The sequence below is a fragment of the Lissotriton vulgaris genome, chromosome 1_1, assembly GCF_964263255.1.
Source record: "Lissotriton vulgaris chromosome 1_1, aLisVul1.2, whole genome shotgun sequence".
In the NCBI taxonomy this organism is placed as follows: Eukaryota; Metazoa; Chordata; class Amphibia; order Caudata; family Salamandridae; genus Lissotriton; species Lissotriton vulgaris.
Window position 1 is genome coordinate 142096223 of NC_141685.1, and position 26577 is coordinate 142122799.

A 26577-nucleotide genomic window follows, 5' to 3' on the forward strand; every position below is an offset into this window, starting at 1 on the left:
AAGGACCAGGCTGCCGCCCTAAAACTATACTCAAGACGGCTACCCAAGGTATAGGCCTTTGATGCCATTGAACCCCTCCCCGAGTGCAACCAAAAGATGGAGACACGGATTCCATCCTTGGTCATAATCCACCAAAACCATTGTGCACTGGTTGCTGGGGGAACCGGCTTGAATGGTTTCTTGATTGCAGTGAGCAGCTGTTTTGTCTCAGGGAGTCTCACCTCCACTGCTATGGTTTCATAACCACGTAAACAACTTACTACGCACAATTTAGGATTGTCTGGCAATGCCAGATATTCAAATATCCTAGTGTGAGATTTGGAATTTCTGGACACTGTGAAAGTAACTCCTTCCAGTGTGTACACTCTGAAAGAAATGTTCATGGCTCTGACATCAGAGACCTGTTTACCTAATAAAAGACAGGACAAACTAGTTATTTTACTCAACAATTCCTTTCTGGAAAGAAATTGGATTGTCCTGCCAAGATTCCAAGAAGTGCAGAACCACATTCATGTCCTACAATTGTGAATATTGAGGTTTGGGAGGAATTAAAAGTCTGATTTCTCTGAGAAGTCTACATACCAGAGGATGCATCCCACGTAACCTTCCTTCCCATGAAGTGGAGATTGACCTTCTCTATCAAGAGGTGGCAGTTTCCATGGACATCCCTGTGAATGTTTTGAGTCTGGGGAACACGTCTTGGAGAATCCAAAGAAAGTTCAAGAAGAACTGGAAACCAAGCTTGCAATATCCGAACCAGTGTCCATAACAACAGGTTCACCTTCTGTCTCCTTACCTGTGCCATAAGCTTCACGATCATGGACAACAGGGGACATGCATAATTGAGTGCCTGCCTCTAGTCCTGAAAGAACACATCAATCGCCACTACTAAAGGGTCTGGTCAGCAGCTTAAAATCGAGGAACAGGTGATCCAGTCTTGATGATAATAGGCCTATGCGGCATGGTCTAGACCTGGTCATTATCAAGTGATCAAAATACAGAGGGCTGAGTTACCAGGAACTGAATTTTTTTACGTTTCAGTCTGTGATTACATGGAGTCTCAATGGGAGAGGCTCCAATGTCACCGAGGCTTTCCTCTCCAAGCAGAATTAGCAGCATTGTCTGGCCAAGTCTGCTAGGACCTTCGACCTGGTCCCGCTAGACGATTTATGTATTGGACCACTGATACGTTGTCCATCCGCCGAACACCTCCACTTCCAGATCCACACCGACCCCAAGACCACACTCAGAGGCACCCTCCTCTACCGGCCTCCAGGACCCCGGGCACATTTCAGTGACGACATCGCTGACTTTATCACCCCACACGCCCTCCCCTCCGAGGACTACATTCTATTGGGAGACCTCAATTTTCACCTGGAAAAGAGCAATGACAGCAGCACCACCACCCTTCTGGACAATCTCGCCAACCTCGGACTCAAACAACTTGTCACTACCCCCACCCACATTGCAGGTCACACACTCGACCCTATCTTCACCTCCAGCAAACATGTCTCATTCAGTCACACCACAGCTCTTCATTGGACGGACCACAGCTGCGTTCACTTTATCTACAATAAGACCACAATCCACAACCATCCTCAACCCACCCTGCGAAGAAACTGGAACAAAATGACCATCGACCAGATCTCCTCATCGCTTCTTCTAAACCCCCCCCGCCCACTCCTCAAACCCCGACCAAGCAGCCATTAACCTCACCCAATGGCTATCCAACAGCGCCGACATCCTAGCACCGTTGAAAAAACGTCAAATCAAACTAGGCAACAAAAACGCCTCCTGGTTCAACGATGATCTTAAGAAATCGAAGAAACTCTGCCGCTCCCTCGAGAAGGCTTGGAAAAAAGACCCAAACAACAGCACCAGGGATGCCTTCAAAAACGCCACCCGCATACACCACCAACTAATCCGGTCTGCCAAGAAAGCCGCATTCAAAGACCGACTAGATAACAACGCCCACAACAGCAAGGAATTATTCAATATCGTCAAAGAATTTACCAACCCATCAGCCAACTCCAACGACATCACCCCCTCCCAAGCCCTCTGCGACTCCCTAGCTTCCTTCTTCCACAACAAAATCGCAGACATCCACAACAGCTTCAACAACCGACCCGGAGACCAACCAACCCAACCTTCTGCAGGACCTTCACCCCCCTTGAACATCCTTAACGACTGGAACCCAATCTCCACTGAGGACACTATCCGCCTGATGAACTCCATCCACTCAGGATCCCCAACTGACCCATGCCCTCACCACATCTTCAACAAAGCAGACTCCATCATAGCACCACACCTCCGAGATGTCATCAACTGCTCCCTCAACTCCGCCACCTTCCCGGAAAGCTGGAAACACGCAGAACTCAGCGCCCTTCTGAAAAAACCCACAGCGGACCCCACCGAACTCAAAAACTACCGCCCCATCTCGCTCCTTCCCTTCCCGGCCAAAGTTATCGAGAAAGCTGTCAACAACCAGCTCGCCGCCTTCCTCGAAACCAACAAATCCCTCGACTCCTCACAGTCCGGCTTCCGAGCCAAACACAGCACTGAGACCGCACTCATCGCAGCAACAGACGACATTAGATCTCTACTGGACAGTGGAGACACAGTCGCCCTCATCCTCCTCGACCTCTCCGCTGCCTTCGACACAGTCTGTCATAGCACCCTTCTACAGCGCCTCAGAAACGTCGGAATCCAAGGAAAAGCACTGGAATGGATCACCTCGTTCCTCACCGGAAGAACCCAGAGAGTCCGCCTCCCACCATTCAAGTCAGAGGCCTCTGACGTCATCTGCGGCGTACCCCAAGGGTCCTCACTCAGTCCCACCCTCTTCAACGTATACATGAGCCCCCTCGCGGCCATCGCACGCCAACACAACCTCAACATCATCTCCTACGCTGACGACACTCAACTGATCCTCTCACTCACCAAAGACCCTAACACCGCCAAAACCAACTTACATGAAGGAATGAAAGAAGTAGCCGAGTGGATGAAGCACAGCCGTCTGAAACTGAACTCAGACAAAAGAGAAGTCCTCATCCTAGGCACCTCCGCCTCCGCCTAGGATGACTCTTGGTGGCCGGAGGCCCTTGGAAAAGCACCCATCCCGACAGACCACGCACGGAACCTGGGCGTCATCCTGGACTCCTCACTCTCGATGACCAGACAAGTCAATGCCGTTTCATCATCTTGCTTCAACATTCTTCGCATGCTCAAAAAAACATTTCGCTGGATCCCCACCGAAACTAGAAAAACGGTCACCCACGCACTGGTCACGAGCCGCCTGGACTACGGAAACACCCTATACGCCGGTACCACTACAAAACTCCAGAAAAAGCTCCAACGCATCCAGAACGCCTCAGCCAGGCTCATACTAGACATCCCGCGTAAAGAACACATCTCTGGTCACCTGAAAAACCTCCACTGGCTCCCCGTAAATAAGAGGATTACTTTCCGCCTCCTAACCCACGCACACAAAGCACTTTACGAACTTGGACCCGAATGCCTCAACACACGACTATCCTTCTACACCCCATCCCGTCAGCTACGATCCTCCAACCAAGCCCTTGCCACTGTACCTCGCATCAACAAAACAACCATGGGAGGTAGATCCTTCTACTACCTGGCAGCTAAAACTTGGAACTCACTTCCCACTCACCTTCGCCTTACTCAGAACCACCTAGCATTCAGAAAGCAACTTAAAACTTGGATATTCGACATGTAATTCCCCACCCTTCCTCAAGCGCCTTGAGACCCTATGGGTATGTAGCGCGCTATATAAATCTTTTTGACTTGACTTGACTTGAGTACAAGGTTTCCAAAGAGACCTTCTCAGGACTCCAGTAGAGTGCAGGTCCCTGATGGTGATTTCACAGATGAAACAAGCCCCGAAAACTAAGAGGTTAAGGCTGTCCTGGACAAATGGGCTGTTTGAACAACAAGACTACATCTGCCAGGTTTCCGAAGCAAGTTCTTTCTGATACAGAAAGTAGACACGGGTGACTGACTGGGCATCAACCTGAGAGAAGACAGCGTGTGGGTTGCATACCATCATCTCAAGAGATTAGCATATCTATACCCTCATAATTTTCTCCAAGCTAGAGCCTAATAAAAATGTTTTGGGCAGCACTGAGCCCCTGACTGAGTGTGCCCAAATGTACTCACGTCTCCCCCGTCTTCTGCCATGAAATGCCCAACCCATCCGACCAGATCAGCTGATCTGACAGGACAAAACGGCTTTTGGCAATCAACAAATGGCCTTCAGCATCTGGCTTGAGTCCCACTGAGCAAAGCTCATCCGCTTTGCAACATTGTACAACATTGTACAACATTTAGAGTCATTAGGAAAACCTAAATATGAATCATTGAGAAGAGGTGATATTCTGTCCAGAAATGTGGACAGACCTCCCTTCAGGCGAACAAACCTCTGAGATCTAAAGCTCTTATCACCAAAGATCTGCTGCATGACACCCAGCATAGAAGCACCGCCAGTCTGAACAACAATCAAGAGCCCCTCTGCCTCTGAGTGCATGGAGGCAAGAATAATGACCCCTGGACTCACCTTGAAGCCCCCACTGCCCTCTGGTGTCCCCTCCCCTCCCCCGTGGACTCACCTCGAAGCCCCCACTGCCCTCTGGTGTCCCCTCCCCCTCCCTCCTGGATTCACCTCGAAGCCCCCCTGTCCTCTGGTGTCCCCTCCCCTCCCCCCTGGACTCACCTCGAAGCCCCCACTGCCCTCTGGTGTCCCCTCCTCCTGGACTCACCTCGAAGCCCCCACAGCCCTCTGGTGTCCCCTCCCCCCTGGACTCACCTCGAAGCCCCCAGGGCCCTCTGGTGTCCCCTCCCCCCTGGACTCACCTCGAAGCCCCCACTGCCCTCTGGTGTCCCCTCCCCCTCCCCCCTGGACTCACCTCGAAGCTCCCACTGCCCTCTGGTGTCCCCTCCCCCAGGACTCACCTCGAAGCCCCCACTGCCCTCTGGTGTCCCCTCCCCCCTGGACTCATCTCGAAGCCCCAACTGCCCTCTGGTTTCCCCTCCCCCCTGAACTCACCTCGAAGCCCCCACTGCCCTCTGGTGTCCCCTCCCCTCACCCCTGGACTCACCTCGAAGCCCCCACTGCCCTCTGGTGTCCCCTCCCCCTCCCTCCTGGATTCACCTCGAAGCCCCCCTGTCCTCTGGTGTCCCCTCCCCTCCCCCCTGGACTCACCTCGAAGCCCCCACTGCCCTCTGGTGTCCCCTCCTCCTGGACTCACCTCGAAGCCCCCACTGCCCTTTGGTGCCTCCTCCCCCCTTTACTCACCTCGAAGCCCCCACTGCCCTTTGGTGCCTCCTCCCCCCTTTACTCACCTCGAAGCCCCCACTGCCCTCTGGTGTCCCCTCCCCCCTGGACTCACCTCGAAGCCCCCACTGCCCTCTAGTGTACCCTCCCCTCCCCCTGGACTCACCTCGAAGCCCCCACTGCCCTCAGGTGTCCCCTCCCCCCTGGACTCACCTCAAAGCCCCCATTGCCCTCTGGTGTCCCCTCTCCCCTGGACTCACCTCGAAGCCCCCACTGTCCTCTGGTGTCCCCTCCCCTCACCCCTGGACTCACCTCGAAGCCCCCACTGCCCTCTGGTGTCCCCTCCCCCCTGGACTCACCTCGAAGCCTCCACTGCCCTCTGGTGTCCCCTCCCCCTCCCTCCTAGACTCACCTCGAAGCCCCCCTGTCCTCTGGTGTCCCCTCCCCCCTGGACTCACCTCGAAGCCCTCTCTGCCCTCTGGTGTCTCCTCCCCTGGACTCACCTCGAAGCCCCCACTGCCCTCTGGTGTCCCCTCCCCCTGGACTCACCTCGAGGCCCCCACTGCCCTCTGGTGTCCCTCCCCCCTGGACTCACCTCGAAGCCCCCACTGCCCTCTGGTGTCCCTCCCCCCTGGACTCACCTCGAAGCCCCCACTGCCCTCTGGTGTCCCCTCCCCCCTTTACTCACCTCGAAGCCCCCAATGCCCTTTGGTGTCCCCTCCCCCCTTTACTCACCTCGAAGCCCCCACTGCCCTCTGGTGCCTCCTCCCCCCTTTACTCACCTCGAAGCCCCCACTGCCCTCTGGTGTCCCTCCCCCCTGGACTCACCTCGAAGCCCCCACTGCCCTCTGGTGTCCCCTCCCCCCGGGACTCACCTCGAAGCCCCCACTGCCCTCTGGTGTCCCCTCCCCCCTGGACTCATCTCGAAGCCCCCACTGCCCTCTGGTGTCCCCTCCCCTCCCCCCTGGACTCATCTCGAAGCCCCCACTGCCCTCTGGTGTCCCCTCCCCCTCCCCCCTGGACTCACCTCGAAACTCCCACTGCCCTCTGGTGTCCCCTCCCCCAGGACTCACCTCGAAGCCCCCACTGCCCTCTGGTGTCCCCTCCCCCCTGGACTCATCTCGAAGCCCCAACTGCCCTCTGGTTTCCCCTCCCCCCTGAACTCACCTCGAAGCCCCCACTGCCCTCTGGTGTCCCCTCCCCTCACCCCTGGACTCACCTCGAAGCCCCCACTGCCCTCTGGTGTCCCCTCCCCCTCCCTCCTGGATTCACCTCGAAGCCCCCCTGTCCTCTGGTGTCCCCTCCTCCTGGACTCACCTCGAAGCCCCCACTGCCCTCTGGTGTCCCCTCCCCCCTGGACTCACCTCGAAGCCCCCACTGCCCTCTAGTGTACCCTCCCCTCCCCCTGGACTCACCTCGAAGCCCCCACTGCCCTCAGGTGTCCCCTCCCCCCTGGACTCACCTCAAAGCCCCCATTGCCCTCTGGTGTCCCCTCTCCCCTGGACTCACCTCGAAGCCCCCACTGTCCTCTGGTGTCCCCTCCCCTCACCCCTGGACTCACCTCGAAGCCCCCACTGCCCTCTGGTGTCCCCTCCCCCCTAAACTCACCTCGAAGCCCCCACTGCCCTCTGGTGTCCCCTCCCCCTCCCTCCTAGACTCACCTCGAAGCCCCCCTGTCCTCTGGTGTCCCCTCCCCCCTGGACTCACCTCGAAGCCCTCTCTGCCCTCTGGTGTCTCCTCCCCTGGACTCACCTCGAAGCCCCCACTGCCCTCTGGTGTCCCCTCCCCCTGGACTCACCTCGAGGCCCCCACTGCCCTCTGGTGTCCCTCCCCCCTGGACTCACCTCGAAGCCCCCACTGCCCTCTGGTGTCCCTCCCCCCTGGACTCACCTCGAAGCCCCCACTGCCCTCTGGTGTCCCCTCCCCCCTTTACTCACCTCGAAGCCCCCAATGCCCTCTGGTGTCCCCTCCCCCCTTTACTCACCTCGAAGCCCCCACTGCCCTTTGGTGCCTCCTCCCCCCTTTACTCACCTCGAAGCCCCCACTGCCCTCTGGTGTCCCTCCCCCCTGGACTCACCTCGAAGCCCCCACTGCCCTCTGGTGTCCCCTCCCCCCGGGACTCACCTCGAAGCCCCCACTGCCCTCTGGTGTCCCCTCCCCCCTCGACTCATCTCGAAGCCCCCACTGCCCTCTGGTGTCCCCTCCCCTCCCCCCTGGACTCATCTCGAAGCCCCCACTGCCCTCTGGTGTCCCCTCCCCCTGGACTCACCTCGAAGCCCCCACTGCCCTCTGGTGTCCCCTCCCCTCCCCTCTGGACTCACCTCGAAGCCCCCACTGCCCTCTGGTGTCCCCTCCCCTCCCCCCTGGACTCACCTCGAAGCCCCCACTGCCCTCTAGTGTCCTCTCCCCTCCCCCCTGGACTCACCTCGAAGCCCCCACAGCCCTCCGGTGTCCCCTCCCCTCCCCCCTGGACTCACCTCGAAGCCCCCACTGCCCTCTGGTGTCCACTCCCCTCCCCTCCCCTCCTCCCTGGACTCACCTCGAAGCCCCCACTGCCCTCTGGTGTCCCCTTCCCCTGGACTCACCTCGAAGCCCCCACTGCCCTCTGGTGTCCCCTCCCCCCTGGACTCACCTCGAAGCCCCCACTGCCCTCTGGTGTCCCCTCCCTTCTGGACTCACCTCGAAGCCTCACTGTCCTCTGGTGTCCCCTCCCCCCTGGACTCACCTCGAAGCCCCACTGCCCTCTGGTGTCCCCTCCCCTCCCCCCTGGACTCACCTCGAAGCCCCCACTGCCCTCTGGTGTCCCCTCCCCCCTGGACTCATCTCGAAGCCCCCACTGCCCTCTGGTGTCCCCTCCCCCCTGGACTCACCTCGAAGCCCCACTGCCCTCTGGTGTCACCTCCCCCTGGACTCACCTCGAAGCCCCCACTGCCCTCTGGTGTCCCCTCCCCTGGACTCACCTCGAAGCCCTCACTGCCCCCTGGTGTCCCCTCCCCCCTGGACTCACCTCGAGGTCCCCACTGCCCTCTGGTGTCCCCTCCCCCTGGACTCACCTTGAAGCCCCACTGCCCTCTGGTGTCCCCTCCCCCCGGGACTCACCTCGAAGCCCCCACTGCCCTCTGGTGTTCCCTCCCCCCTGGACTCACCTCGAGGTCCCCACTGCCCTCTGGTGTCCCCTCCCCCTCCCCCCTGTACTCACCTCGAAGCCCTCACTGCCCCCTGGTGTCCCCTCCCCACTGGACTCACCTCGAGGTCCCCACTGCCCTCTGGTGTCCCCTCCCCCCTGGACTCACCTCGAAGCCCCCACTGCCCTCTGGTGTCTCCTCCCCCTGGACTCACCTCGAAGCCCCCACTGCCCTCTGGTGTTCCCTCCCCCCTGGACTCACCTCGAGGTCCCCACTGCCCTCTGGTGTCCCCTCCCCCTGGACTCACCTTGAAGCCCCACTGCCCTCTGGTGTCCCCTCCCCCCGGGACTCACCTCGAAGCCCCCACTGCCCTCTGGTGTTCCCTCCCCCCTGGACTCACCTCGAGGTCCCCACTGCCCTCTGGTGTCCCCTCCCCCTCCCCCCTGGACTCACCTCGAAGCCCCCACTGCCCTCTGGTGTCTCATCCCCCCTGGACTCACCTCGAAGCCCCCACTGCCCTCTGGTGTCTCCTCCCCCTGGACTCACCTCGAAGCCCCCACTGCCCTCTGGTGTTCCCTCCCCCCTGGACTCACCTCGAAGCCCCCACTGCCCTCTGGTGTCCCCTTCCCCTGGACTCCCCTCGAAGCCCCCACTGCCCTCTGGTGTCCCCTCCCCTCTCCTCCCCCCTGGACTCACCTCGAAGCCCCCACTGCCCTCTGGTGTCCCCTCCCCCCTGGACTCACCTGGAAGCCCCCACTGCCCTCTGGTGTCCCCTCCCCTCCCCCTGGACTCACCTCGAAGCCCCCACTGCCCTCTGGTTTCCCCTCATCCTCCCCCTGGACTCACCTCGAAGCCCCCACTGCCCCCTGGACTCACCTCCCCTCTACTCTTCCTCTGCTCTCCTCTGTAACGCCGTAACAGATCCACTTCCGGGTGACCGGAGGCAGCGGCAGCTCCGAGCGGAGGTTGTTTAAAGCATCTCTGTTTTCTGAGACAAATGGCTGCTTCCGGGTCAGCACCAGCAGAGTCTCCCCTTTACTGGACGCTAATTCTATGTCAGTCCACGGAGGCTCAGATTATGCTTCTCTTCACTTTACTGACATAAAACAGCAGCCAATAAAAACTTTAAACTGGCATGACCCCGGAAGGACAACCCCCTCCAACAGTATGCACCAATCACTATCAAGTCCCATGTATAACAGTCCATGTTTATCCATACGACCTCCTCTTTCTTTGCTGCTGCAGCAGCGAGTTAAGTGCCCTTCTATTTTTACTTCTTTCATGGGGGTAAGGTGTGTAAGGGCGGTGGTTATAGACGGCGCGCGCGCGCGTCAGTGATGATATGTGCTGAGCGGACCTCCGCTCGTGGTTGAGGTGTTTTGTGACGTTGTGCTTATTGCCTTTTTTTCCGGTTTTATTGTTTGTTGGCCCGCGCGGGCGTTTTCGGTTGTCGGCGCGTAACGCGACCGGCGGTGTACCGGTAGGGGGCGGTGGAGCAGGAGGAGGCAGACGCGAGACACTCGCGCGCAGGAGGCAGTCGAGCCCGGCCCCCACACGCACTGCGCATGCGCGAGGAGCCGACTTTCGTTTCTCACTTTACCGGCTCCTCACGCATCGCGCTTTCGGACTGCATCAATCCTGGCCTCATTAGAACGCTAACGGAGCGCATCCGCATTAGAGCTCTGCTCTAGGGGAGTTTACAGTGTGCAAAATAGGGGTCTCCTTCCACCTAGTATTCAGCCTCATTGCCTGTAGTGATTTTGGTTTAAGTTTGTGTGTGTGTTGGAGGCTCCCCTGGGCTACTCCCCCCCTTGAAGCTCCTCCACACCTCCCTGCTTCAGAGCTATGGCGTACTACGCCGAGGAGGATAACCAGTGGGCAGATTACGATGAATATGTAGACTATGAGCCTCAGGAAGAGCTTTTGGAGGAGAATTTGGTAGAGGCCCTGGATTCCCACGTCCAGGGGTCAGTGAAGACTGCACTAGTCCAGGCTCTTAAGCCTTTTGCTAAGCCCCTTAAAAATTATGGGAAGAGAAAGTTCAAATCTGCCGCGATGGGCGGTACCTCTTCTCAGTCCTCGGCCCAGGTGCTGGCCCGAATGGCCAGGAATGTCTTGAAGGACCATGGGTCAATGGCGAATGACACGTCTGGGGATTCTTCCCCGACCCCGCCGGATTCTTCTGATTCGGAGGTGGGATCAGTGGCCCCCAGAAAGAGATCTAGGAAGGTGAAGCACACCCAAAAGGCGGACGAGGGTCAGGTACCCAGGAATCTTCTTTTTAACCCAAACAATATTGTGCACCCTCGGTCCACTGAGTGGATGCCGTGCCCTGAGGTGGCACAATATGTGAGCAACAACCTGCGTCAGGGTTTCGATAATGGAGTGAGGGCCACGTTGCGCTCCGAATGCCCCAGGCCATCCTTGACAGGGAAGGTGGCTGACACACCGGATTTAGATCCCACAATGGCGGCGTTTATGCGCAAGTTTGCGAAAGATCCAAAGAAGGGGCTGGATAGAGCATGGAGAGGTGTCCAGGACAAAATGTTGGATATCACCGGTCCCCTAACGAAGATTCTGGACGCGGCGGTGATAGCCAAGGATAGAAATGTGCCGCTGAACGTGTCGGAGGTTCTGGAATGGGCACAGCGGGCCATGTGCTTTTTAGGTAATGCCAATGTGGCTGTGTCTACAGAGCGGAGGCGCTCTTTTCTTATGAGACTTGACTCCCAGCTGGCGGAGATGGCCCCTTCCGAGCCTGGTGTCCAAGCTAATGGTATGCTATTCGGCGACAAATTTGTCAGGGAGATGGGCAAATATGTTGCCACCTTCTCCGCATTGGACAGGGCCCAGTCCAACATCAAGAGGGTTCTCCATGGTGGTGTTTTTGATAGGGCCGGACGCCCAAGAGGTCGAGGGTCCGGCCGAGGTTATGCACAGACCTCACGTGGAGCAGAGCAGAGGGGCAGAGGTAATCGACGCCCCAACTTCTACCCCTCCCGTGATAGAGGAGGTCGTGGCAAGGGTCAAAGAGGAGACTATCGTGGACAACAGGCGAACTCAGGAGACTACTCCTATTCAGGTACGAATTCTATGCCCATCGGAGCATATGGTGGGGGGCAGACTGTCTCTTTTTCTCCACAGGTGGCGCCAACTTACGAACGACCCTTGGGTGTTACAAACGATACAGGGTTTCCACATAGAATTTTATGCCTCCCCGATGCAGCGGCGGAGACCAGGTCCACTGTGTTTTTCCCAAGCAGAGCAGAGTTTCATCGATACGGAGATATGCTCCTTGATCCAGAAGGGGGCGATTGTGGAATCCTCCCCGCACGAGCTAGGCTTCGTCAGCACCGTCTTTGTGGTCCCGAAGAAGGACCAAGGGTACCGACTGGTGTTGAATCTCAAGGAGTTCAATGGCTGGGTCGTTTATCGACACTTCAAAATGGAGGGGATACACCTCCTGAGAGATATACTATTGGAACAGGATTGGATGGTGCGTCTGGATTTAAAAGACGCCTATTTGGCAGTGGCCATCTATCCCCCACACAGGCGGTTCCTGCAGTTTCAATGGCGCGATCGGTGGTTCGAATTTTCCGCCATGCCCTTTGGACTGTCGTCCGCCCCATGGTGTTTCACCAAGCTGATGAAACCCATCGTGCAGACGTTGAGGGAACGGGGTGTTCGCCTCATTATTTACCTCGACGACATCTTGATTTTAGGTCAGTCACCGGAAGTGGTGTCGCTCCATCTGTCGTGGACGATCCACCTCCTTCAGGACTTGGGCTTTCTCCTGAACATACAGAAGTCGATCTTGCAGCCTTCTCAGGTGATGGAGTTCCTGGGTTTCCAGGTGGACTCGGTGAAAGCTCAATTACTCTTGCCCCTCAAGAAGAGGGTGGCGGTGAGGAAGGAGTTGAGGAGAGCGCTTGTCTCTCCGACAATCTCCTTGAGGACGTTGGCACGCCTGGTGGGGCTTCTGGCTTCTTCGATCCAGGCGATCTTTCCGGGTCCTTTGCATTACAGGGCCCTGCAGCGTTTGAAGGCCTTGCATTTGCGCAAGGGACTGACCTATGCCCAACAGATTTCTCTTTCTGCGGAGGCACGTACGGAGATAAACTGGTGGTTAGAGCATATGGATGCGTGGAACGGCAGAGCCATTTTCGCGGCCACCCCGGAAGTGGTGATAGAGTCGGATGCCAGCCGGTGGGGCTGGGGAGCCCGTTGCGGCTCGGTGGAGACCGGGGGCCGGTGGTCCCGCGAGGAGCTGAGTCTCCACATCAACTGTCTGGAACTCCTGGCGGGTTCTTTTGCGATCCGCACTCTGTCCCCTCAGGGAGTTTCGTGCTGTATTCTCCTCCGCATGGACAATGTGTCCGCGGTACGCTACATAAATCGCCTGGGAGGCACCAGGTCGCGTCTCCTAGCGGAGATAGCCAAGGACTTCTGGCATTATTGCCTGGCCCATCAAATTTCGGTGACGGCGGAATATATTCCGGGGTCTGCCAACGTGACGGCGGATTGGAACTCTCGATACTTGAGAGATGCGAGCGATTGGAGGCTGCACCCTCGGATCTTCGGGGCATTGAACCACAAATGGGGTCCGTGTGTGATAGACCTTTTTGCCTCTCGGCTCAACAGGCAACTTCCCCAGTTTTTCAGCTGGCGCCCGGATCCCTTGGCGATCAGCTCGGACGCCTTCCTTCAATCGTGGACGACGGGCATTCTGTATGCGTTTCCTCCTTTTATCATGATCCCGAGAGTTCTGGCTCAGGTTCGGAGGCAGAAGGCGGAATTGGTCTTGGTCTCACCGTGCTGGAAAGCACAAGCGTGGTTCCCGGTGGCAATGAGTCTCACCTGTGCAGCGCCAGTGCAAATTTCGACGTTCCCGGATCTTCTCACGGACCCGGTGGGTCTTCCCCACCCGCTGGTCCTTCAGAATCAGTTGTCCCTCATGGCGTGGAGACTTTCCGGCGACGTTGGCAAATGCCGGGAGTTTCAGAGGACACTCTCTTTTTCCTATCTCAGGCATGGGCGCCTTCCACCCACAAGCGATATGAGTCAGCTTGGAGATGATGGGTTGGTTGGTGTAACGAACGGCAGGGGGATCCGATGGGATCCGATATTACTGTCATAGCGAATTTCTTGTCGGAACTGGCGCGGTCTGGTCTGGCTTATCGAACGGTGAATAACTTCCGATCGGCGATCTCCGCGGGGCACCCGCATGTTGACGGTAAGCCCGTTGGGGAACACCCTTTGGTGTGCAGAGTAGTCAGGGGGGTCCGCTTAGTGAAGCCCCCTCTACCCAGGTATACTGAACTCTGGGACGTATCAGTGGTCCTACGTTTTTTGGCGGCCTGGCCGGCTAATGAGGGTCTGTCTCGCAAGCAGCTCTCAGCTAAACTTACACTTCTCCTCTGCTTGGTCTCATGCAGGCGAGTGTCGGATATTCGTGCCTTGGATTTATCAGGTAGAGTATTCACTCCCACGGGAGTTTCTTTTACGATCTCAAGACGTACGAAGACTCATACAAAATGTATTGCTTATCCTGCATTTCCTCACCACAGTAAACTATGTGTAGTCAAATGTTTGAAGGTATATGAGGATTGTACTAGAGAATTCAGAACTGGTTTTGGTCAACTGTTGATTTCATTACAGAAACCTTTCCGCCCAGTCACCAGTGCGACTCTGGCCAGGTGGGTTACCTGGTTGTTGGACCTGGCGGGTATTGATACCTCTAAATTTGGGGCTCACTCTGTGAGGGGGGCTATGGCCTCAAAATCTTTTGGGGCCGGCTCTCGGCTTCAAGATATCATGACTGCGGCAGATTGGTCTTCTGATTCCACATTTAAAGTGTTTTATCATAAGCCTATTGTGGATGTGGCCTCGGTGGTGGTGGATAAACTTTAAACTAGCATAATCTGAGCCTCCGTGGACTGACATAGAATGAAAAATTGTCTAGCAGACGCGACAAAGAATTTTCAATTCTATTAAGGACACGGAGGCGAGGATTATCCCACCCGGGCTTGCAGGATGGTATTTCATGCAATATTGTATGGTTGATGAATTTTGTACCCACCCGAATGATTGTTATTGGCTTGTTGTATTTCCAAGTTCGGGAATAGCCATTACGACTTATGTTCTTGTTTCAGGTGATCAGCACAAGCAGACGTGAGCTGAACACTCTATGATCTGGATATCTGTGACGAGGTGCAGGGGATGCCTTCCTCGACGTTGGATGCGATGGTTGCCACGTTGGCCTCCGGTCTTGTTGGACTGATGATGTGTCGCAAAGAAAGAGGAGGTCGTATGGATAAACATGGACTGTTATACATGGGACTTGATAGTGATTGGTGCATACTGTTGGAGGGGGTTGTCCTTCCGGGGTCATGCCAGTTTAAAGTTTTTATTGGCTGCTGTTTTATGTCAGTAAAGTGAAGAGAAGCATAATCCTCGCCTCCGTGTCCTTAATAGAATTGAAAATTCTTTGTCGCGTCTGCTAGACAATTTTTCATTGTTTCTTAGGCCGGAGAGTTGAACAGTGTCCGGGTCACCGGGGGCAGAGACAGCACCAGCAGTGGAGGCGTAATGAAGCCTCTTGTCAGGATAACATAAGTCCCGCCCCCGCACTCTCACCGGTGTCTGCTTCCGGGTCAGCGGGGGCAGAGTCAGCAGCAGCAGCCCCCTCTCTTCCAGTGAGCCCTGGCTGCAGGCACCTTCACTTACAGCTGACAGCCGAGGTAAGTGAGCCTCTCACAACCATCTGCAACCTAAGGAGTGTGAATGACCTCACACCCAGTATCACGCATCAGACGTGACACTAACGCATTTCAGTGTGGTACTCCGCATTACCGCACTGAAATGCATTGACACGCATACCCATGTGGCTCAGCTGAGCTGTAACTGTCACTGAAAGTGCTCCCTAAAACTATGAAATGCTGCAGAGCGGCGCCGCCTGTGGTGTGCGCGCTGCTCCTGCAGCCAGCTCGGGGCTCCCAGCAGCTGGCAATCAACAAATGGCCTTCAGCATCTGGCTTGAGTCCCACTGAGCAAAGCTCATCCGCTTTGCAACATTGTACAACATTGTACAACATTTAGAGTCATTAGGAAAACCTAAATATGAATCATTGAGAAGAGGTGATATTCTGTCCAGAAATGTGGACAGACCTCCCTTCAGGCGAACAAACATCTGAGATCTAAAGCTCTTATCACCAAAGATCTGCTGCATGACACCCAGCATAGAAGCACCGCCAGTCTGAACCACAATCAAGAGCCCCTCTGCCTCTGAGTGCATGGAGGCAAGAATAATGACCCCTGGACTCACCTCGAAGCCCCCCCTGCCCTCTGGTGTCCCCTCCCCTCCCCCCTGGACTCACCTCAAAGCCCCCACTCGCCTCTGGTGTCTCCTCCCCTTCCCCCCTGGACTCACCTCGAAGCCCCCACTGCCCTCTGGTGTCCCCTCCCCCTCCCTCCTGGATTCACCTCGAAGCCCCCCTGTCCTCTGGTGTCCCCTCCCCTCCCCCCTGGACTCACCTCGAAGCCCCCACTGCCCTCTGGTGTCCCCTCCTCCTGGACTCACCTCGAAGCCCCCACTGCCCTCTGGTGTCCCCTCCACTCACCCCTGGACTCACCTCGAAGCCCCCACTGCCCTCTGGTGTCCCCTCCCCCCTGGACTCACCTCGAAGCCCCCACTGCCCTCTGGTGTCCCCTCCCTCCTGGACTCACCTCGAAGCCCCCCTGTCCTCTGGTGTCCCCTCCCCTCCCACCTGGACTCACCTCGAAGCCCTCTCTGCCCTCTGGTGTCTCCTCCCCCTGGACTCACCTCGAAGCACCCACTGCCCTCTGGTGTCCCCTCCCCCTGGACTCACCTCGAAGCCCTCTCTGCCCTCTGGTGTCTCCTCCCCCTGGACTCACCTCGAGGCCCCCACTGCCCTCGGGTGTCCCTCCACCCTGGACTCACCTCGAAGCCCCCACTGCCCTCTGATGTCCCTCCCCCCTGGACTCACCTCGAAGCCCCCACTGCCCTCTGGTGCCTCCTCCCCCCTTTACTCACCTCGAAGCCCCCACTGCCCTCTGGTGTCCCCTCCCCCCTTTACTCACCTCGAAGGCCCCACTACCCTCTGGTGTCCCCTCCCTCCTGGACTCACCTCGAAGCCCCCACTGCCCTCTGGTGCCCCCTCCCCCCTGGACTCACCTCGAAGCCCCCACTGCCCTCTGGTGTCCCCTCCCCCCTGGACTCACCTCGAAGCCCCCACTGCCCTCTGGTGTCCCCTCCCACTGGACTCATCTCGAAGCCCCCACTGCCCTCTGGTGTCCCCTCCCCCCTGGACTCACCTCGAAGCCCCCACTGCCCTCTGGTGTCCCCTCCCCTCCCCTCTGGACTCACCTCGAAGCCCCCACTGCCATCTGGTGTCCTCTCCCCCCTCCCTCCTCCCTCCCCGCTGGACTCACCTCGAAGTCCCCACTGCCCTCTAGTGTCCTCTCCCCTGCCCCCTGGATTCACCTCGAGTCGCCCACTGCCCTCTGGTGTCCCCTCCCCTCCCCTCCCCTCCTCCCTGGACTCACCTCGAAGCCCCCACTGCCCTCTGGTGTCCCCTCCCCTCCCCTCCCCCCTGGACTCACCTCGAAGCCCCCACTGCCCTCTGGTGTCCCCTCCCCCCTGGACTCACCTCGAAGCCCCCACTGCCCGCTGGTGTCCCCTCCCCCCTGGACTCACCTCGAAGCCCCCACTGCCCTCTGGTGTCCCCTCCCCTCCCCTCCCCCCTGGACTCACCTCGAAGCCCCCACTGCCCTCTGGTGTCCCCTCCTCCTGGACTCACCTCGAAGCCCCCACAGCCCTCTGGTGTCCCCTCCCCCTGGACTCACTTCGAAGCCCCCAGGGCCCTCTGGTGTCCCCTCCCCTCCCCCCTGGACTCACCTCGAAGCCCCCACTGCCCTCTGGTGTCCCCTCCCCCTCCCCCCTGGACTCACCTCGAAGCTCCCACTGCCATCTGGTGTCCCCTCCCCCAGGACTCACCTCGAAGCCCCCACTGCCCTCAGGTGTCCCCTCCCCCCTGGACTCATCTCGAAGCCCCAACTGCCCTCTGGTTTCCCCTCCCCCCTGAACTCACCTCGAAGCCCCCACTGCCCTCTGGTGTCCCCTCCCCTCACCCCTGGACTCACCTCGAAGCCCCCACTGCCCTCTGGTGTCCCCTCCCCCTCCCTCCTGGATTTACCTCGAAGCCCCCCTGTCCTCTGGTGTCCCCTCCCCTCCCCCCTGGACTCACCTCGAAGCCCCCACTGCCCTCTGGTGTCCCCTCCTCCTGGACTCACCTCGAAGGCCCCACTGCCCTCTGGTGTCCCCTCCCCCCTGGATTCACCTCGAAGCCCCCACTGCCCTCTAGTGTACCCTCCCCTCCCCCTGGACTCACCTCGAAGCCCCCACTGCCCTCGGGTGTCCCCTCCCCCCTGGACTCACCTCAAAGCCCCCATTGCCCTCTGGTGTCCCCTCTCCCCTGGACTCACCTCGAAGCCCCCACTGCCCTCTGGTGTCCCCTCCCCTCACCCCTGGACTCACCTCGAAGCCCCCACTGCCCTCTGGTGTCCCCTCCCCCCTGGACTCACCTCGAAGCCCCCACTGCCCTCTGGTGTCCCCTCCCCCTCCCTCCTAGACTCACCTCGAAGCCCCCCTGTCCTCTGGTGTCCCCTCCCCCTGGACTCACCTCGAAGCCCTCTCTGCCCTCTGGTGTCTCCTCCCCCTGGACTCACCTCGAAGCACCCACTGCCCTCTGGTGTCCCCTCCCCCTGGACTCACCTCGAAGCCCTCTCTGCCCTCTGGTGTCTCCTCCCCCTGGACTCACCTCGAGGCCCCCACTGCCCTCGGGTGTCCCTCCACCCTGGACTCACCTCGAAGCCCCCACTGCCCTCTGATGTCCCTCCCCCCTGGACTCACCTCGAAGCCCCCACTGCCCTCTGGTGCCTCCTCCCCCCTTTACTCACCTCGAAGCCCCCACTGCCCTCTGGTGTCCCCTCCCCCCTTTACTCACCTCGAAGCCCCCACTACCCTCTGGTGTCCCCTCCCTCCTGGACTCACCTCGAAGCCCCCACTGCCCTCTGGTGCCCCCTCCCCCCTGGACTCACCTCGAAGCCCCCACTGCCCTCTGGTGTCCCCTCCCCCCTGGACTCACCTCGAAGCCCCCACTGCCCTCTGGTGTCCCCTCCCCCCTGGACTCACCTCGAAGCCCCCACTGCCCTCTGGTGTCCCCTCCCACTGGACTCATCTCGAAGCCCCCACTGCCCTCTGGTGTTCCCTCCCCCCTGGACTCACCTCGAAGCCCCCACTGCCCTCTGGTGTCCCCTCCCCTCCCCTCTGGACTCACCTCGAAGCCCCCACTGCCCTCTGGTGTCCTCTCCCCCCTCCCTCCTCCCTCCCCGCTGGACTCACCTCGAAGCCCCCACTGCCCTCTAGTGTCCTCTCCCCTGCCCCCGGGATTCACCTCGAGTCGCCCACTGCCCTCTGGTGTCCCCTCCCCTCCCCTCCCCTCCTCCCTGGACTCACCTCGAAGCCCCCACTGCCCTCTGGTGTCCCCTCCCCTCCCCTCCCCCCTGGACTCACCTCGAAGCCCCCACTGCCCTCTGGTGTCCCCTCCCCCCTGGACTCACCTCGAAGCCCCCACTGCCCGCTGGTGTCCCCTCCCCCCTGGACTCACCTCGAAGCCCCCACTGCCCTCTGGTGTCCCCTCCCCTCCCCTCCCCCCTGGACTCACCTCGAAGCCCCCACTGCCCTCTGGTGTCCCCTCCTCCTGGACTCACCTCGAAGCCCCCACAGCCCTCTGGTGTCCCCTCCCCCCTGGACTCACCTCGAAGCCCCCAGGGCCCTCTGGTGTCCCCTCCCCTCCCCCCTGGACTCACCTCGAAGCCCCCACTGCCCTCTGGTGTCCCCTCCCCCTCCCCCCTGGACTCACCTCGAAGCTCCCACTGCCCTCTGGTGTCCCCTCCCCCAGGACTCACCTCGAAGCCCCCACTGCCCTCAGGTGTCCCCTCCCCCCTGGACTCATCTCGAAGCCCCAACTGCCCTCTGGTTTCCCCTCCCCCCTGAACTCACCTCGAAGCCCCCACTGCCCTCTGGTGTCCCCTCCCCTCACCCCTGGACTCACCTCGAAGCCCCCACTGCCCTATGGTGTCCCCTCCCCCTCCCTCCTGGATTCACCTCGAAGCCCCCCTGTCCTCTGGTGTCCCCTCCCCTCCCCCCTGGACTCACCTCGAAGCCCCCACTGCCCTCTGGTGTCCCCTCCTCCTGGACTCACCTCGAAGGCCCCACTGCCCTCTGGTGTCCCCTCCCCCCTGGATTCACCTCGAAGCCCCCACTGCCCTCTAGTGTACCCTCCCCTCCCCCTGGACTCACCTCGAAGCCCCCACTGCCCTCGGGTGTCCCCTCCCCCCTGGACTCACCTCAAAGCCCCCATTGCCCTCTGGTGTCCCCTCTCCCCTGGACTCACCTCGAAGCCCCCACTGCCCTCTGGTGTCCCCTCCCCTCACCCCTGGACTCACCTCGAAGCCCCCACTGCCCTCTGGTGTCCCCTCCCCCCTGGACTCACCTCGAAGCCCCCACTGCCCTCTGGTGTCCCCTCCCCCTCCCTCCTAGACTCACCTCGAAGCCCCCCTGTCCTCTGGTGTCCCCTCCCCCTGGACTCGCCTCGAAGCCCTCTCTGCCCTCTGGTGTCTCCTCCCCTGGACTCACCTCGAAGCCCCCACTGCCCTCTGGTGTCCCCTCCCCCTGGACTCACCTCGAGGCCCCCACTGCCCTCTGGTGTCCCTCCCCCCTGGACTCACCTCGAAGCCCCCACTGCCCTCTGGTGTCCCTCCCCCCTGGACTCACCTCGAAGCCCCCACTGCCCTCTGGTGCCTCCTCCCCCCTTTACTCACCTCGAAGCCCCCACTGCCCTCTGGTGTCCCCTCCCCCTGGACTCACCTCGAAGCCCCCACTGCCCTCTGGTGTCCCCTCCCCCCTGGACTCACCTCAAAGCCCCACTGCCCTCTGGTGTCCCCTCCCCCCTGGACTCATCTCGAAGCCCCCACTGCCCTCTGGTGTCCCCTCCCCTCCCCCCTGGACTCACCTCGAAGCCCCCACTGCCCTCTGGTGTCCCCTCCCCCCTGGACTCATCTCGAAGCCCCCACTGCCCTCTGGTGTCCCCTCCCCCTGGACTCACCTCGAAGCCCACACTGCCCTCTGGTGTCCCCTCCCCTCCCCTCTGGACTCACCTCGAAGCCCCCACTGCCCTCTGGTGTCCCCTCCCCTCCCCCCTGGACTCACCTCGAAGCCCCCACTGCCCTCTAGTGTCCTCTCCCCTCCCCCCTGGACTCACCTCGAAGCCCCCACTGCCCTCCAGTGTCCCCTCCCCTCCCCCCTGGACTCACCTCGAAGCCCCCACTGCCCTCTGGTGTCCCCTCCCCTCCCCTCCCCTCACTCCTCCCTGGACTCACCTCGAAGCCCCCACTGCCCTCTGGTGTCCCCTTCCCCTGGACTCACCTCGAAGCCCCCACTGCCCTCTGGTGTCCCCTCCCCTCTCCTCCCCCCTGGACTCACCTCGAAGCCCCCACTGCCCTCTGGTGTCCCCTCCCCCCTGGACTCACCTCGAAGCCCCCACTGCCCTCTGGTGTCCCCTCCCCCTGGACTCACCTCGAAGCCCCCACTGCCCTCTGGTGTCCCCTCCCCCCTGGACTCACCTCGAAGCCCCCACTGCCCTCTGGTGTCCCCTCCCCTCCCCCTGGACTCACCTCGAAGCCCCCACTGCCCTCTGGTTTCCCCTCATCCTCCCCCCTGGACTCACCTCGAAGCCCCCACTGCCCTCTAGTGTCCTCTCCCCTCCCCCCTGGACTCACCTCGAAGCCCCCACTGCCCTCTAGTGTCCTCTCCCCTCCCCCCTGGACTCACCTCGAAGCCCCCACTGCCCTCCGGTGTCCCCTCCCCTCCCCCCTGGACTCACCTCGAAGCCCCCACTGCCCTCTGGTGTCCCCTCCCCCCTGGACTCATCTCGAAGCCCCCACTGCCCTCTGGTGTCCCCTCCCCTCTGGACTCATCTCGAAGCCCCCACTGCCCTCTGGTGTCCCCTTCCCCTGGACTCACCTCGAAGCCCCCACTGCCCTCTGGTGTCCCCTCCCCTCTCCTCCCCCCTGGACTCACCTCGAAGCCCCCACTGCCCTCTGGTGTCCCCTCCCCTCCCCCTGGACTCACCTCGAAGCCCCCACTGCCCTCTGGTGTCCCCTCCCCCCTGGACTCACCTCGAAGCCCCCACTTTATTTATTTATTTATTTTATTTATGCAATTTTATATAGCGCGGACTTTACCCGAAGGTGTCAGAGCGCTTCACAATAGGAACAGAAAAATACAAACTGAGAACATTACACGAGCAACAGATTGCAGAGGCATACATTACGTTACATACGGTAAAGTGATAATTGTGAGCAACCAAGAATACATGAGGTAGTAAAAATTGTGAGAAACCAAAAATACATGAGGTAGACAAGGTAATTGTGACACTTGTGAGCAAACAAAATACATGAGGTAGTAAAAATGTGGGCTACCAGAAATACATGAGGTAGTAAAAAGTGCACAGGAGGAAAAAGTGACAAGTGTGCAGGCTACAAGAGAAAATAGAGTATAATTTGTGGTATAATACTGCAATATATGTTACACACTCAGGCACAAGAACAAACGATTACGTAGGCAAAAGTGGCACTTGTGCAAGTATCAAAGGTAAAAAACCTGTGAGAGGAAGCAAACCGTGTGTTACAGGGGCAAAGTGGTGAGTGCAAGTTGCAAGAGGGTACCAAACACAAGTACATGGATAATACTGCAATAAAAGGCAAACACTCTAACCGCAAGAACACACTGGGAAGGCATATCCATGGACATGAGAAGTAGAAATTATCAGTAGTGGGAGATCTTCCTACAGACAGAAGAGAGTTACTTTTGGAGGTGTCTCTGGAGGAGGAGAGCTTTGAGGTCCCTTTTAAAGGCCTGGGAGGAGGCGGTGGTCCGGAGCTGAGGCGGGAATGAGTTCCAGATTCTCACTGCGTTGCCTGAAAAGGATTGGGCCATCGTTCTTTCCTTCTTGAAAGTGGGAGGTTCAAGCAGTAGATTCTCCGCATTGCGTGAAGGTCTAGAACCTCCAGAGAGTTTCAGTTTATTCGCCAGGTAGAGAGGAGAAGAGGAGTGCAGGGCTTTGTGGGTGATACAAGCGGTCTTGTAGATAGCTCTAGCCTCAAAGGGAAGTCAGCGGAGGGTAGATAACATCGGTGTGATGTGATCACTTCTTTTGGCCCCATAAATGAAACGAGTTGCTGAGTGGAAAACAGACTTAAGTGGGGACAAGTGGGATTTGGGGAGGCCAGTAAGAAGAGAATTGCAGTAGTCGAGTCTGGAGAGGACCAGTGCTTGCACCAGGGTTATAAGGTCCCGCTCCGCGAAGAAGCGACGGATTCCCCAAAGAAGGCGCAGTTGATATCGAGCTGATTTCGCAATGGAATTGATGTGGGGAATTAGATTAAGTTTTTTGTATAGTATGACACCAAGGGATTTGGCGCTGTCGACAATGATGGGTTTATTGTTTAGTAGATTCATCTGATCCATCCATGATTGAACCGGGGGAGGAGAGAGTGAGGAGGAGAAGAGGAGGAATTCAGTTTTGGAGGGATTCAGAATCAGTTGATGAGTTGACATCCAGTTTTGAATGGAGTCGAGAGTGGAGCTTAGGATGGAAAGATCGTGAGTAGAGGCAATCTTGAGGTAGAGTTGAGTGTCGTCAGCATAAAGATGATAGTGAATCCCGGATTTACTTAGGAGATTTCCCAGTGGTTCTAAATAGAGATTGAACAGTGTGGGAGCAAGTATCGAGCCTTGGGGAACACCTTGACCTACCGCCACAGGAGGTGAAAGACTGTTCGCTATTTTGATCATTTGGGATCTGCCAGAAAGGAAGGGTGCAAACCATTTAAGCACAGTGCCCTCCATGCCCATTCTCTGTTGAAGAATATTGAGGAGGGTATTGTGATTGACAGTGTCAAAGGCTGCGGAAAGGTCAAGGAGAATTAGCAGACAGTACCCCCCTGAATCGAGTATCCTCAACGCGTCATCAACCACTTGCAGTAGGGCTGTTTCAGTGCTGCAGTTTTGGATGAAGCCGGACTGACAGTGGTCTAGAAGGTCATTGCCCTCTGGTGTCCCCTCCCCTCCCCCTGGACTCACCTCGAAGCCCCCACTGCCCTCTGGTTTCCCCTCATCCTCCCCCTGGACTCACCTCGAAGCCCCCACTGCCCCCTGGACTCACCTCCCCTCTACTCTTCCTCTGCTCTCCTCTGTAACGCTGTAACAGATCCACTTCCGGGTGACCGGCGGCAGCGGCAGCTCCGAGCGGAGGTTGTTTAAAGCATCTATGTTTTCTGAGACAAATGGCTGCTTCCGGGTCAGCACCGGCAGAGTCTCCCCTTTACTGGACGCTAATTGCTCCTTAGGCCGGAGAGTTGAACAGTGTCCGGGTCACCGGGGGCAGAGACAGCACCAGCAGTGGAGGCGGAATGAAGCCTCTTGTCAGGATAACATAAGCCCCGCCCCCGCACTCTCACCGGTGTCTGCTTCCGGGTCAGCGGGGGCAGAGTCAGCAGCAGCAGCCCCCTCTCTTCCAGTGAGCCCTGGCTGCAGGCACCTTCACTTACAGCTGACAGCCGAGGTAAGTGAGCCTCTCACAACCATCTGCAACCTAAGGAGTGTGAATGACCTCACACCCAGTATCACGCATCAGACGTGACACTAACGCATTTCAGTGTGGTACTCCGCATTACCGCACTGAAATGCATTGACACGCATACCCATGTGGCTCAGCTGAGCTGTAACTGTCACTGAAAGTGCTCCCTAAAACTATGAAATGCTGCAGAGCGGCGCCGCCTGTGGTGTGCGCGCTGCTCCTGCAGCCAGCTCGGGGCTCCCAGCAGCTGGCAATCAACAAATGGCCTTCAGCATCTGGCTTGAGTCCCACTGAGCAAAGCTCATCCGCTTTGCAACATTGTACAACATTTAGAGTCATTAGGAAAACCTAAATATGAATCATTGAGAAGAGGTGATATTCTGTCCAGAAATGTGGACAGACCTCCCTTCAGGCGAACAAACCTCTGAGATCTAAAGCTCTTATCACCAAAGATCTGCTGCATGACACCCAGCATAGAAGCACCGCCAGTCTGAACCACAATCAAGAGCCCCTCTGCCTCTCAGTGCATGGAGGCAAGAATAATGACCCCTGGATTCACCTCGAAGCCCCCCCTGCCCTCTGGTGTCCCCTCCCCTCCCCCCTGGACTCACCTCAAAGCCCCCACTCGCCTCTGGTGTCTCCCCCCCTTCCCCCCTGGACTCACCTCGAAGCCCCCACTGCCCTCTGGTGTCCCCTCCCCCTCCCTCCTGGATTCACCTCGAAGCCCCCCTGTCCTCTGGTGTCCCCTCCCCTCCCCCCTGGATTCACCTCGAAGCCCCCACTGCCCTCTGGTGTCCCCTCCTCCTGGACTCACCTCGAAGCCCCCACTGCCCTCTGGTGTCCCCTCCACTCACCCCTGGACTCACCTCGAAGCCCCCACTGCCCTCTGGTGTCCCCTCCCCCCTGGACTCACCTCGAAGCCCCCACTGCCCTCTGGTGTCCCCTCCCCCTCCCTCCTGGACTCACCTCGAAGCCCCCCTGTTCTCTGGTGTCCCCTCCCCTCCCCCTGGACTCACCTCGAAGCCCTCTCTGCCCTCTGGTGTCTCCTCCCCCTGGACTCACCTCGAAGCACCCACTGCCCTCTGGTGTCCCCTCCCCCTGGACTCACCTCGAGGCCCCCACTGCCCTCTGGTGTCCCCTCCCCCTGGACTCACCTCAAAGCCCCCACTGCCCTCGGGTGTCCCTCCACCCTGGACTCACCTCGAAGCCCCCACTGCCCTCTGATGTCCCTCCCCCCTGGACTCACCTCGAAGCCCCCACTGCCCTCTGATGTCCCTCCCCCCTGGACTCACCTCGAAGCCCCCACTGCCCTCTGGTGTCCCCTCCCCCTGGACTCACCTCGAAGCCCCCACTGCCCTCTTGTGCCTCCTCCCCCCTTTACTCACCTCGAAGCCCCCACTGCCCTCTGGTGTCCCCTCCCCCCTTTACTCACCTCGAAGCCCCCACTGCCCTCTGGTGTCCCCTCCCTCCTGGACTCACCTCGAAGCCCCCCTGTCCTCTGGTGTCCCCTCCCCTCCCCCCTGGATTCACCTCGAAGCCCCCACTGCCCTCTGGTGTCCCCTCCTCCTGGACTCACCTCGAAGCCCCCACTGCCCTCTGGTGTCCCCTCCACTCACCCCTGGACTCACCTCGAAGCCCCCACTGCCCTCTGGTGTCCCCTCCCCCCTGGACTCACCTCGAAGCCCCCACTGCCCTCTGGTGTCCCCTCCCCCTCCCTCCTGGACTCACCTCGAAGCCCCCCTGTCCTCTGGTGTCCCCTCCCCTCCCCCCTGGACTCACCTCGAAGCCCTCTCTGCCCTCTGGTGTCTCCTCCCCCTGGACTCACCTCGAAGCACCCACTGCCCTCTGGTGTCCCCTCCCCCTGGACTCACCTCGAGGCCCCCACTGCCCTCTGGTGTCCCCTCCCCCTGGACTCACCTCAAAGCCCCCACTGCCCTCGGGTGTCCCTCCACCCTGGACTCACCTCGAAGCCCCCACTACCCTCTGATGTCCCTCCCCCCTGGACTCACCTCGAAGCCCCCACTGCCCTCTTGTGCCTCCTCCCCCCTTTACTCACCTCGAAGCCCCCACTGCCCTCTGGTGTCCCCTCCCCCCTTTACTCACCTCGAAGCCCCCACTGCCCTCTGGTGTCCCCTCCCTCCTGGACTCACCTCGAAGCCCCCACTGCCCTCTGGTGCCCCCTTCCCCCTGGACTCACCTCGAAGCCCCCACTGCCCTCTGGTGTCCCCTCCCCCCTGGACTCACCTCGAAGCCCCCACTGCCCTCTGGTGTCCCCTCCCACTGGACTCATCTCGAAGCCCCCACTGCCCTCTGGTGTCCCCTCCCCCCTGGACTCACCTTGAAGCCCCCACTGCCCTCTGGTGTCCCCTCCCCTCCCCTCACCTCGAAGCCCCCACTGCCCTCTGGTGTCCCCTCCCCTCCCCTCTGGACTCACCTCGAA

General features: G+C 59.2%; 1 protein-coding gene across 1 annotated transcript in view; it reads left to right on the forward strand.

Moving 5' to 3' along the window:
• The first annotated feature begins 10548 nt into the window (after positions 1 to 10548).
• LOC147737822 (uncharacterized) overlaps positions 10549 to 26577 on the forward strand; it is a 56182-nt gene continuing 40153 nt past the window's right edge. Inside the window, exon 1 of the mRNA XM_086924980.1 lies at positions 10549 to 12796. Coding sequence (XP_086781106.1) covers positions 10549 to 12796 — 2248 coding nt within the window. The remainder of the gene's footprint in view (positions 12797 to 26577) is intronic.